This window comes from Rhincodon typus, chromosome 24 (assembly GCF_021869965.1).
Source record: "Rhincodon typus isolate 14 chromosome 24, sRhiTyp1.1, whole genome shotgun sequence".
Lineage (NCBI taxonomy): Eukaryota > Metazoa > Chordata > Chondrichthyes > Orectolobiformes > Rhincodontidae > Rhincodon > Rhincodon typus.
This window is the reverse complement of record NC_063355.1, coordinates 2,367,130-2,381,112: the sequence shown is the minus strand read 5'-3', so window position 1 is coordinate 2,381,112 and position 13,983 is coordinate 2,367,130. Positions and strand designations below refer to the sequence as shown.

Here is a 13,983-nt window from a genome sequence, read left to right as displayed (position 1 = left end):
AGGCCCGAAACGTCAGCCTCTCTGCTCCTATGATGCTGCTTGGCCTGCTGTGTTCATCCAGCCCTGCACCTTGTTGTCTCGGATTCTCCAGCATCTGCAGTTCCTACTATCTCTTAGTTAGCAAAAGATTTATTTTCAAAATAAAGGACGTACACCTCTACCCAAACAAAAACCACCATCCTAAATGCAACTTCCGCAGACTGAGGAAGTCACAGTTAATATGTTTCCAGCATGCATGCACAAAGCAGGAACCACACAGTTAATACCCTTTTTACTGCATATTAGACTTAGATTTAACTCAGATTTAAATTTGACAATTTACAACATTTTCCCTATACAATAGTTCTTGAACATATGCAGTCTTAAGCTAAAGATTCATGATCATTTGCAAGGAATTTATTGCCTCAGTGGTTTAGGTCTTCCTGATTCCTAGTTAGCTAAGGATTCCTTTTTTGACAAATTTAAAATGTTCTTCCTATTTAGCACCTTCCCTCTCACCCACTGCAGCCGCCTTCCTTCCCTGTCCCCCCTGCAGCCTGCACCACTTCTTTGCACCCTCCCTGTAGCCACTTCAGCCACCATCCCAACTCACCCTCTTGCAATCTCACCCTCTCTCTGATCTCTCCTGCAACTTCTCCCTATCCCCACCCCCATGCAGCCTACCTCTTGCAATCAATTTTTCAACTCCCTTTGCAACCTTCTCATCCCCCACTCCAAATAAAACCTATGACAGTCAGCTCCCCAGCCTTGATCCACCAGACCCTACCAAAGCTTTTACTCTCAAAAGGGGTCCCCTCCCTCCACTCATGCCTCAGCAATCCCTTTGTCTAAGCAACTCTGTCAAAAGGCTTTGCAATCAGCCCACTTACTTGTTCCCTTTCTTTCTTACTTACCCTGCTTGCTACTCCTCCAATCATAGGCTGTTTCTCTCATGTTTACTGCTGATGGGTTCTCTATGAGTCTATCATCCGTAAACACAATGGAGAACTAGCCTGTCATTCATAGAATCTCTACAGTGCAGAAAGAGGTAATTCAGCCCACTGAGTCAGCACCAAACCCCAAACAGCATCCTATCCAGACCCAACCCTCCTGCCCTATCTCTACAACCTCACATTTCCCATGGCTAATCCACCTACCCTACACATCCCTGGATACTATGGACAATTTAGCATGGCCAATCTGCCTAACCTATACATCTACAGACTGTGGGGGGAAACCAGGGCACCCAGCAGAAACAGGAAGAATGTACAAACTCCACACAGGCAGCTACCCAAGGCTAGAATTGAACCCACGTCCCTGGCACTGTGAGGCAACAATGCCAACCACTGAGCCACTGTGCCACTTCACTGGAGGAGCAGATCCTTACAGATTCTGCACATTCTACTTCAAGGGCTAGCTTTTTTGCTTTCTTGGTCATCCCCATTATTAAATTTCACAGGCATTTTGGAGGTGGATTCTCCTGCTTCTCCTGGATATTTTGAGCACTGGTAGACACTGAGATGATATCTCTACTGGCTGGAGAATCTACAACAAGGGACATAGTTTCATGAGAAGTTATCAATCATGTAGGATCTAGATATGGAGAAATTTCTTTACTGACAGTGCTGAAAATTTTTGATATTCTCTACCCCAGGGCTTGTGGAGTATTTTCCGAAAGGAAAAACTTGCAAAGAAGGCAAAGGTATAGTACTAAGAGGATTGGTCCTTTAGACAGCTGGCACAGACACAAAGAGACAAATAGCCTCCTCCTCTGCTGTAACCATTCTACGATAAGTTAGGAGTATGATGAAATACGCTCCACTTGCCTTAATGGGCACTGCTTCGAAAACACACAAGCTCAAAACCATCCTGGAAATAGACGTCTACTTGATGAACACCCCATCCACCAACTTCAACATCCACTCCCTCCACCACCTGTGTGCAGTGGCAGCAGCTGTGTCTACCATCTACAAGTGGTACTCACCAAAGCACCAAGGCACTTTCCAAACTAACATCTAGAACAACATTGAGAACAAGTTGATGCATGGGAGTATCAGTACCTCGTCGCTCACTATCCCACATATTGGTAAGAGACCACATATTTCCTCTTTTGGGACTATAAGTTGAAATGGAACAAAAACAGAAATTGCTGGTGAAACTCAACAGGTCTAGCAGCATCTGTGGTAAGAAAGCACAGTTAACATTTTGAGTCCAGTGACTCTTCATCAGAACTGATAGCAGCTAGGAAAATCTGGTATTTATGCTGAAGACCAGGTTGGGGGAGGGAGAGATATATGGATAGGGAGAGATATATGGATAGGTGGAGATGGAGCCTAGAGAGAGACAATTTCTTCATCTCTGTTGTATCTGTTCTGATGATGCCACCTTCCACATGGTGGCCTCAGAAAAGTCCACCTAGAAAGGAGTGAATGAACATGGTGGCTATGGATGACAGGCCAGGATGGAAGAGTAGGTGAATAAATGAGAGCTGAAGGTAGCAGAGAATTTCGCTTTCAATTTCCACCACTTCATTGTCTCCATCTCTGAGTCCTCCCTTCCTTGACATCTGTTTCCGTTTCTGGACATAGGCGGGCCGCCAATATCCATTACATACCCACCGACTCCCACAGTTACCTTGACTATACATCCTCACACTTTGCTTCCTGTATGACTCTATCCCATTCTCCCAGTTTCTTCATCTCTGTTGTATCTGTTCTGATGATGCCACCTTCCACATGGTGGCCTCAGAAAAGTCCACCTTTTTCCTCAATTAGGATTCCCAGCTACCATAGTCAAAAGAGCCCTTAGCTGTATTCAGCCCATTTCCCACACTTTTGTCCTCACCCTTCTCTTCCTTCCCACAACAGCAATAAGAACCCCTGGTCCTCACCATCCTACCAATCGGGTGCCACACCAGATACATATACTCCTTGGCTTCTTTGATAGCATTCCACACGGATTGTTCCCTCTAGATACTCTGATCCACTCCTCCTCCACTCACAATGCCTCCCCACAAACCCATGGCACCTTCCCGTATAATCGCTGAAGGTGTAACACCTGCCCATTTACCTCCTCCCTCCTCACCATTCAAGGCCCAGACATACCCTTCAGTGAAGCAGTGATTTACCTGTACTTCACTCAATCTAATTGACTGTATTCACTGCTCACAATGTGGTCCCCTTACATGTGCAAAACACCTATGTTCTGTCTGCAAAAATGACCCAGAGCTTCCAGTTGCCTGCCACATCAATACACCAAGTGTTCCCACACCAACATTTCTAGCCATGCTGTAGTGTTCCAGCAAGGCTCAGTGCAAGCTCAAGGAACAGCATTACATTTCAGCTTGGGGACCTTGCAGCTTCTGATACTCAACAGAGTTCAATAACTGTACAAGATGTAGAGCTGGATGAACACAGCAGGCCAAGCAGCATCAGAGAAACAGGAAAGCTGACGTTTCGAGTGTGGTCCCTTCTTCAGAAATGGGGGAGGGGAAGGGGATTCTGAAATAAGTAGAGAGAGAGGGGGAGGCGGATGGAAGATGGATAAAGGAGCAGATAGTGGAGAGGAGACGGACAGGTCAAGGAGGCAGGGATGGGGCCAGTAAAGGTGAGTGTAGGTGGGGAGTTAGGGTGGGGGTTGGTCAGTCAAGGGAAGACGGGCAGGTCAAGGAGGTGGGGATGAGGCTGGTAGGTAGGAGGTGGGGGTGGGGGTTGAGGTGGGAGGAGTGGATAGGTGGGAGAAAGGACAGACAGGTTAGGGAGGCGGGGATGAGCTGGGCTGGTTTTGGGATGCGGTAGGGAGAGGGGAGATTTTGAAGCTTGTGAAGTCCACATTGATACCATTGGGCTGCAGGGTTCCCAAGCGAAATATGAGGTGCCGTTCCTGCAACCTTTGGGTGGCATTGTTGTGGCACTGGAGGAGGCCCAGGATGGACATGTCTTCCAAGGAGTGGGAGGGGAAGTTGAAGTGGTTCGCAACTGGGAGGTGCAGTCGTTTGTCACGAACCGAGCGTAGGTGTTCCACTCCCTTACACTCACCTTTACTGGCTGCATCCCCGCCTCCTTGACCTGTCCGTCTCCTCTCCACCTATCTGCTCCTTTATCCATCTTCTGTCCACCTCCCCCTCGCTCTCTATTTGTTTCAGAATCCCCTTCCCCTCCCCCACTTCTGAAGAAGGGTCCAGACCCGAAATGTCAGCTTTCCTGCTCGGCCTGCTGTGTTCATCCAACTCTACACCTTGTTATCTCAGATTCTCCAGCATCGGCAGTTCCTACTATCTCTGAATCATAACTGTACAGCCTGATTCCGTTCTTCAATTTTTTTTACCCACAACCCCACCTGGTTGTATTATGACGAGTTACTTTTAGCACAGCCAATCTATTTTCTTCTACTCTCAGACCTTCAGCACCGACTACCCATTCTCTGATACCCTCAGCTCTCACTATCATTTATTCAGATTTTCTTCTGTCCTGGCCTGCCATCGATAATCCCACATTTATCTACCCCTTTCATATCTCTCTCTTCACCAACCTGCCCATCTCTTCCTTTCCCTACCCCACCCCAACCCCAACCTCATCTTCAGCATATATGCCAGATTTTCCTAGCTGCTATCAGTTCTAATGAAGAGTCACTGGACTCAAAATGTCAACGCTGCTTTCTTCCCAAAGTTGCTCCCAACCTGCAGAGTATTGCCAGCAATTTCTGTTTTTGTTTCAGATCTCCAGCATCAGCAGTTGTTTTATTTTGGCTGAAATGGAAGTTGGTTTGTTGGATAACTGAAATACCAGAACAGATTTGCAACTTGAAAATGAAACACTGCATATTTTTGAGCTGTGCTTTTTGAAGTAGCAATGCAGAGAATGAGACTAAGTGGCACCGAGTCTTTTGAGTTGAGGAAATTCAGCTTGTCGACAGTCTGTTTGGTTAAACTACAGAGTATTAAAAGCTGTAAGCAGCAGGGCAACAGGGTGACTAACATTCAGAGTCTGCAAAGAGAAAACATTCATTGCTCTCCCTGTCTCTTACTATCTCTTTTCCAGTGTGGGAAATAGGCTGACAAACTTAAAAAGCTTAAAAACAATTCTGAAACAGACCTCTTGGTCAACCACTAAAGTGAAAAATGACCATCACCCTACAGATGATGATAACTCAAAAGGATAATAACCTTCCACTTTGTGGTCTGGACTTTTGACCTTCAAAATTGTATATATTCTGTCTACATAACTTTTCTACTCATAGTGAATGTGGTAAATCATTTATCTGTTGTCTGGTTTAATTGTGACTTGAGTTTGTACGTATATTGAACTTGGAATGAGTTTTACGTATATTGAACTTGGAATGAGTACGGTTTAATACTAGATTAGAAATTCTTTTCTCTGCTTTTGTTAAAGTTAAGTGTGTTACAACGAATAGAGTTGTTTTCTGTTAATGATGAAACCTGATGTGAATTTCTTTTGTCCTGAATAGCAGCCAGTCAGACTAATTGGTAATTTTGGTGGTCTTGTTGGGTTTTTATACACTTATATATTTGGGACCACTTGTAGATCAGTGGGGCATGATTGTCATCATACACTTCCCAGTTAAATCATAACATCATATTGACAAATTTTATCATTCCTTCATGGCCACTGGATTAAATTCTTTGAACCTCTTATACATGCATTACTTCACAGAAAATAGGTGTCATTTGTATGCAGTTTTTATTGTTCATCCCTAATTGCCCTTGAACTGAGTGGTTTGCTTGTCATAGAGGAGGTGGTAGCATTGTGGTAACATCTCTGCATTTATAATCTGGAGAGCTGAGCTAATTCTCTGGGGATATAGGTTTAAATCCTCTGAAATTTCCCAGCAAAGCACTCAGTTCAAGACCAGTTAGGGGTGGGTGATAAATGCTGGCATTGTCAGCAAGACGTACATCCTATGAATTCAGGTTTGGGCTGACAGTGCCAAGTAACTTTTGTGCCACATGTACCAGGCAATAACCACTTACAACAGAAGAGAATATAACTACTGCCCCTTGACATTCAATGCCATTACCATTGTTGAAACCTCACTATCAACATTCTTAGGGAAACTGAACTGAACCAGCCACATATATACCATAGCTACATGAGCAGGTCAGAAACTAGGAAACCTGCAGTAAGTAACTCGCCTCTTGACTCTCAAAGCCTGTCCACTATTTACAAGGCACAAGTCAGGAGTGTGATCGAATATCCTTCATTTGCCTAGATGAGTGCAGCACCAACAAAACACAGGAAGTTCAAGAACAAAGCAGCATGCTTGTTTGGCACTTTATCCATAAATATTCACTCTTTCCTTCACCAACACTCAGTAACAACTGTGTGTACCATCTTCAAGATGTACTGCAGAAATTCAACAAAGCTCATCCAAACGCACAAACTGGCATCTACAGGGAACATGGGCAGCAGATATTCTCCTACCTACCATCTTGACTTGGAATTATATTGTCATTCCCTCACTGTCACTGGTTCAAAATCCTGGAACTCCCTCCCTAAAGGCATTTTGATTGTGCTTACACCAGTTCAACTGCAGCAGTTTCAAGGCATCACCTTCTCAAGGGCAACACGTCAATACATGCCAGCCCAGCAGTGACATCCACATCCCAGGAATTAATAATACAAAAAATAAAAATAATTTCACAGGGTCATCAAGAGTCATTCACATATTGTGGATCTGGAGTAACGGACCAAAGGATGGCAGATTTCAGCCCTAAAGGACATTGGTGAAACAGGCGAGCTTTTACGACAAACAATGATAGCTTCTAGGCGCAATCACTGATCCTAGCTCTCAATTCCAGATTTATTAATTGAATTTAAATTCTACTAGCTGCCATTACGTGAATTGAAACCATGCCCCAGAACATCAGCCTGGGCCTCTGTAATCCTCATCCAGTGTTATTAATATTACCCATCTTCATGTTTAAATCCCCCACCCAGAGACTCAAGCACATAATCCAGACTGACACTTCTATATTTTACTCAGGAACTGCCTGAGCAAAGCCCTTCACGAGGCATTAAACTGGAGATGTTGAAGCTTCACCTATCCTCTCAGGTATAATTCAGAAGCACAAGGGAATTATCATCATCGGCCTGGCCATATTTACCCCTCAACCATCATCACTTAAAAAACACAGATAAAGGTTTGCTATAAATGCTTTGGGATCTAGCCTGAATCTCACTTCATATCCAGCTCCACCCCATGTTACTATGTTTAAACACCACCCACCGACGCCCCCGAACCAAAGCATGAAACACGCACCTTGGTTAGCCCGTTTGAGCAGTTCGATTTCCTGGTGTAGTTTGCCCAGAGTTTCTGAGTGCTGCTCCTGCAGGAACTTGAGATTCTTCTCCAGGGCAACTACCCGCAGGTTTGGGTCTATGTCCCGCTGCTCGTACAGGGGGCTGAGCTGGTGCGGGACCTCACTTTTGGTTGTCTTTGCGTTGGGCGACAAGGGTAGATGCTTGACATTGTCCTGGAAGAAGGAGCGGGGGTAGCGGCTCCTCTGGACTGTCCCAACCCGGGACCACTGGGGCAGGTTACGGAGTGGGGGAAGGCTGGCACTCGACATGTCCCCCGGGGAGAGGGCTTCCATCAAACCCCTGCTGCACGCAGTGGCGCAGATCTGGCCAAGTCTGAAATTTATGTGTAAATATTTTTTTAAAAAACTCAAATGTGCTTTTTCTTCCCTTTCAGGTCATTCAACTGTCACACACCAGTCTGTGCTGGAGACCACAGTAGATGCAAGCTCCTGGTTGGCCTAACACTGGGCCTTGGTGAAGTCGCTGTTCTAAGGCCAACTCAGTTTTCCTTATCCTTTCCAAGCAGTAAATAATCCACAGGGTTCTCAGACGGCAAGAGTGCCAAGTCCTCCCCGAATCGCAGCTGTGGATCCACTGGAGTGTCCTGCTGCCTTCTCTCAGAGCTTCTACATCTACACTTGCAGCCGTGTTCCCTGCTGCCCACACAAGCTCTTGGCGCTGCTCTCAATGTCTCTGCCCTGGGGGCAGTAGCTGGGACACATCTCTACTTGAGAAATCTCTAATCCAATCTCTGCAGGAGAGGAGAAGCAAAGGAATTAATGAAGGGAAGCGAAGGCGATGGGATGTTTGAATGAGTGGGCTATTGTTTCTTATTCAATCATTCGTTCATTCCAGAGACACAATCGCTGAGCTTCAGCCTGAATACACTTAGTTACCTTAGAACATGCATAGCAGTGAAAAGGAATGAAGGGGAGACTGCACATTACAGGTAACCAGAGGACAGAAGGGAAAGTGGACCTTACAGGTAACAAGTGTCGATTCAAGAACAACACCAACCAAAGGCAAGAGATAAAGACAGTGGGATGGGGGGAGGGGAAGAGAAAGTTTGGTCACAAACCTAGCATTGAAGAAGCCAAGAGATAGTAAGAACTGCAGGTGCTGGAGTCAGAGATAACACAGTGTGGAGCTGGAGGAACACAACAGGCCAGGCAGCATCAGAGCAGCAGGAGCAGGATTTTCTGAAGAAGGGTCCTGACCCGAAACGTCAACTTTCTTGCTCCTCTGATGCTGCCTGGACTGATGTGTTCCTCCAGCTCCACACTGTGTTATCTTTGAAGAAACCAATGTTGGACGAGGCGGGTGGCGGTTTTGGGATGCATTCCTAATAGCGAGGGGGTCAGTTAGCTTGTGTAGTGCAGGATAAAGTCAACAGTGTGCATTTGTTCCCCATTCCAGGCTGGCCCTGCTGTACAGAGGGGAGGGACAAAGTGTAGTAGAGCAATAGAATTGGAGATTCAATAGTCAGGAGCACAGATAGGCACTTCTGTGGCTGTGAAAGCGAGTCCAGGATGGTATGTTGCTTCCCTGATGCATGAGGTCATGGATGTCTCTGAGTGGGTACAGGGCATTCTGAAATAGGAGGGCAAACAGACAGAAGTCATTATCTATATTGGCACAAATGACATAGGTAGAAAGAATAACAAGGTCCAGCAATGACAATTCAGGGAGTTAGTAGTAAACTAAAAAGCAGGACCCCTAGGGTAGTAATTTCAGGAGTACTCCCGTGCCACATACTACTGAGGCCAGAAACAGAGACAGAGTACAATTGAACGTGTGGCTAAGGAGCTGGTGAAGTGGGGAGGGCTTCAGATATGTGAATCATTGGGATGTCATCCAGGGAAGGTGGGACCTGTACAAGGAGATGTTGCATCTAAACTGGAGGGGCACCAATATCCTGACAGGGAGGTTTGATAGTGCCACTTGAGAGTGTCTAAACTAGTGTGGCAGGGGGTGCGAACCAGAGCAGCAGGTCAGTAAGAATAGAGACTGGGGTTCGAGCTGGAGTCTAAAGCAAACATATCCAAGAAGAACAGCAGTCAGGGAGAGGTTGTTAAGCTCAGTGGAACTGGAGGCTTGGACCGTATTTGCTTCAATGCAAGAAGTATAGCAGGTAAGATGATGAACTTAGAGCCTGGATTAATGCATGCAATTATGATGTTGTTGCTATCACAGAGACTTGGTTGAAAGACAGATAGGAGAAGCAGCCTAATGTTCCAAGATATCAATGTTTAAGACGAGGCAGAGAAAGAAATAAAAGAGTTGGGGGAGTAGGATTACAGGTTAGGGAGCATATCACAGCTATGTTGAGGGAGGACACCCTAGGGGAACCGTGCATCAAGGCATTATGAGCAGAGCTCAGGAAGAGGAAGGGTGCAATCATAATGCTGGGATTGTACTATCGACCTCCCAGCTGTCAGTGGGAGACAGAAAAAATGTTATATAAAAACAGAAAGAACTGTGGATACTGTAAATCAGAAACAAAAACAGAAGTTGCTGGAAAAGTTCAGCAGGTCTGGCAGCATCTGTGAATCAACGCTCGCTGGTGCCACATGCGTATGCTGCAATTGGGACTCTCAAGTAGCAAAGGACCGTTTCAATCCATTGACCTCTGGGTTATGGGCCCAGCATACTCCCGCTGTGTCATTTTGGTAGATACGTACTCTGATTTTGGAAAGGTGTGAAAATAACAGATTTGTTGTGGTGGATGATTTTAACTTCCCTTGACTATCAACTGGGACCCCCTTGGTGCCCAGAGTTGGGATAGAAATCAATTTGTTAGCTGTGTCCAAGAGGGATGTTTGAAAGTGTATGTGGATAGTCCAATGAGAGAGGGAGCCATACTGGCCCTAGTACTGGGAAATGAGCCCGGCCAGGTGATCAAAGTGTCAGAGGGGGAGCATTTTGGGAATATCATAGTGTCCCTACAGTGTGGAAACAGGCCCTTCGGCCCAACAAGTCCATACTGACCCTCAGAGCATCACACCCAGACCCATCCCCTACAACCCACCTAATCTACTCATCCCTGAACACTATGGGCAATTTAGCATGGCCAATCCACCTAGCCTGCACATCTTTTGGATTGTGGGAAGAAACTGGAGCACCCGGAGGAAACCCACGCAGACACGGAGGGAATGTGCAAACTCCACACAGATAGTCGCCCAAGGGTGGAAACGAACCCAGGATCCTGGCGCTTTGAGGCAGCAGTGTTAACCACTGAGTCACCGTGCCACCCCATAATTCCACAAGTTTTCAGACACTTACAGATAAGGACAAGAGTGGACCTAGGATGAAGGTGTTAAATTGGGGGAAGGCCAACTATAATGGAATTAAGCAAGAATTAGAGAATATAGATTGGGGAAGGCTGTTTGAGGGTAAATCCACATCTGACTGTTGGGAATCTTGTAAAGACCAGTTGATTAGAATGCAGTACAGGCATGTTCCTGTGAAAATGAAGGACAGGAATGGCTGGATTTAGGAACCGTGGATGACAGGGGAAATTATCAGCTCAGTCAAAAAAAGTAAGCATACCTAGGGTCTAAACACATAAAAACAAACTAAGTCCTTGAAGAAGATAGAGAACGTAGGAAAGAACTCAAAGGGGGAGTTAGGAGGGCTGAAAAAGGCTATGAAACGTTATTGGCCAGCAAGGTTAAGGAGAATCCCAAGGCATTGTATACATATGTTAGCACAAGAGGGTAGCTAGGGAAAGAGTAGGCCCACTCAAGTATAAAGGAGGGAAGGCTATGTGTGGAACCAAAGGAAATGGGTAAGATCCTTAATGAGTACTTTACAGCAGAATTCACCAAAGAGGAGGACATGAGGGATGTTGAGGTTAGGGAAAGGTTTGTGAATACTCTCAGATAGGTCAACATAATGAAGGAGGAAGTATTGGGTGTCTTGAAATGTATTAAGGCAGACAAGTCCCCAGGGCCAGATGTGATCTACCCCAGCATACAATGGCAGGCAAGGGAGGAAATATCTGGGGTCTTAATGGATATCTTTGCAGCCTCTTTGGCCTCAGGTAAGGTTCCTGAGGAGTGGAGAATGGCCAAAGTTGTTCCTTTGTTCAGGAGGGAAAGAGATAATCCAGGTAATTACCAGACAGTGAGCCTGATATCAGTGGTGGGGAAGCTGTTGGAGAAGATACTGTGAGACAGGATTTATTCACATTTGGAAGCAAATGGACTTGTTAGTGATAGACAGAATTGGTTTGTGTGGGGAAGGTTATATCTCACCAACTTGATTGAGTTTTTTGAGGTGACAAGAATGATTGATGAGGGAAGGGCAATGGATATTGTCTACAAGGACTTTAGTAAGGCATTTGATAAGGTACCTCATGACAGGCTGGTACAAAAGGTAGAGTCTCATGGGATGTGGGGTAAGCTGGCTAGATAGATACAAAACTGGATTAGTCATGGAAGACAGACAGTAGCAGTGGAAGGGTGTTTTTCAGAATGGAAATCAGTAACTACTGATGTTCCTCAGGGATCAGTGCCGGGACCTTTGTTGGTCATAATATACATAAACGATCTGGAGGAAGATGTTGGTAGTCTGATTAGTAAGTTTGTGGATGATACCAAAATTGGCAGAAAGTGAGGAGGATTGTCAAAGGATACAGCAGGGTATAGCTAGATTGTCAATAAGGTCCACTTTGTTAGGATGAATGGAGGTGCAGAAAAATGTATATGTCCAAAAGACATGGATGTCCTTGTTTATAAGTTACTGAAAGCCAACATGCTGGTACAGCAAACAACTAAGCAAGAGATTTGCTGCACTTTATTGCAACAGGACTTGAGGGCAGGACCAATGAAGCCTTGTTCCAATTATATAGAACACTGGTGAGGCTGCACCTGGAATGTTGTGTACACTTCTGGTGCCCTTGCTTAAGCAAAGATACGCTTTCCACAGAGGGCTGCAGCAGAGGTTCACCAAACTGACTCATGGAATGGGGGAACTGTCCTTTGAGGAAATATTAAGGAGACTGATTCTGTATTCTCTACAGGTTAGAAGACTAAGTGATCTCATTGAAATTTCAAGGAAAATCTTAAAGGGACATTTTAGAAAGGATGTTTCCCTTGGTTAGGAGGAAACGGGTGTGATTAGAACTACAGGACTCAGAATAAGCCATTTAGTCCTGAGATAGGGAGGAATTTCTTCACTCAGAGGATAGTGAATCTTTGGAATTTTCTAACACAAGGGAGCTCACTCACTGAGTTAGTTCAAGACAGAGATTGATAGATTTTGGATACTAATGACATCAGGGGATAAGGGGGTAACATAGGGAAATAGTGCTGAGGTAAATAATTAGCTTTGATCTAGAATGGTGGAGCAAGTTCAAGGGACAGAATAGCCTTCTTCTGCTCTTCAGTTCTGTGTTTCTAAGATGTTGGGTTTACATCTCTACTAAGCATCAAACACCAAGAATTCTAGTGGCTTGGTTCAGATGAAGAAAATGATTAGGGATAGGAAGCTGGGATGTTGACAGATCAGTAACTTGATGCTGACAGAAATGTCCAACAGGCCAGACCTAGAGTTGGGGGCTGTAGATAGGGAATGGGTTGGAGAAGTAATGTTGGGCGTCATCCTGTATCCACGAACCAAAGAAACCGCTCATGATTCAGACAAATCTCAGACGGTGTGTTATCCTCAACTATCGAATTGAACCTCATTCTCCCCTCCACACCTACTCTCCTGCCAAACTTATTCCAAATCACACAAACACCCTTCTCCAGTTCTCCCAGTGCAGCTGTGTGTGGGGAAGGGATTTAGGGTGAAGGGGGTATGTGGGTGTTCTACTTGAGGGAGACCCTAATAATTAAGTGTTCCAGTTTATTGGAGAGGTGGGGTAGGTGGTGGTTGTGGTCCACTTTGGGGGGCGGGGGGGTGATGCTGTTTGGTGGGTCCTGGGATTTTGGAGGGGCCCTGGGTTTTAGGTGTGTCTCAGGCTGAAGAGTTTGGAGGTCCCCAGGTTACAGCTGGCGTGGAGTGTGTTCCCGGGTCATGATGGAGCCCGGCTTGTGGGGGTGGGGAGTCCTCACGGCCAGGTCCCGGTGGGTGCGGGTTCCTGCCAGGTGATGGTCGTGGGGTCCCGATGGGAGGCAGTCCCAGTGGGATTGGGGTCCGGGTGTGGGGTAGGTCCCGGGTTGAGCTACTCACCGAGCCGGGCGGTTGAAAGCGGCCGGGCGGCGGTGGTTGGGCAGTCGCCGCGTTCCCAGGGTGACAGCCGTTCCCTAGTAACCGACCGCGTTACCATGGGCAACCGGAAACTCCCACCTGTGGACGGATGGAGGGGGTAGGAGTATCATGACATGCTGCACTGAGGCACTGGGTTTGGGAGGTGGTGTTATGGAGGGTAGGTGTGGCGAGTGATGGAAAGCGTGTGTGGGGGAAGCTAAAGGACTGCGGCTTCAGGAGCCCCCTCCCCCAACATCTATAGCGGGAACTTGGTACAATCCAAAATGGCGAGGGTGCCCAGGTCATGTGCGGAGCCGTGCTGTCGCGCCTCCTAGCGGCCTGGAGGAGCGGCAGTATTTGGGAATTGGAGGGCGGTCACTAGGAGGGGATGGGAGAACGACTCATTGCTCTGGTTTTGGGCATGCTACCACTTATTGGCTTGCATTATGGTCCTATGCTACCAGCTCTACACCACCCTATCTCAATAATG

General features: G+C 46.2%; 1 protein-coding gene across 3 annotated transcripts in view; it reads right to left on the bottom strand.

Annotated features, from left to right (window-relative positions):
- Positions 1-13,591, bottom strand: part of si:ch211-222n4.2 (uncharacterized protein LOC101885505 homolog) — a 48,208-nt gene extending 34,617 nt beyond the window's left edge. Inside the window, exons 1-2 of one of the 3 annotated variants that reach the window (XM_048611531.1) lie at positions 13,476-13,591; positions 7,258-8,049 (exon numbers count right to left, since the gene is read on the bottom strand). In XM_048611531.1, coding sequence (XP_048467488.1) covers positions 7,258-7,591 — 334 coding nt within the window. In that variant the 5' untranslated portion in view covers positions 7,592-8,049; positions 13,476-13,591. Of the gene's footprint in view, positions 1-7,257; positions 8,050-12,846; positions 13,102-13,475 lie in introns of those variants that run through there. The other 2 variants (XM_048611533.1, XM_048611532.1) reach the window with 2 other exon arrangements.
- Positions 13,592-13,983: the final 392 nt, after the last annotated feature.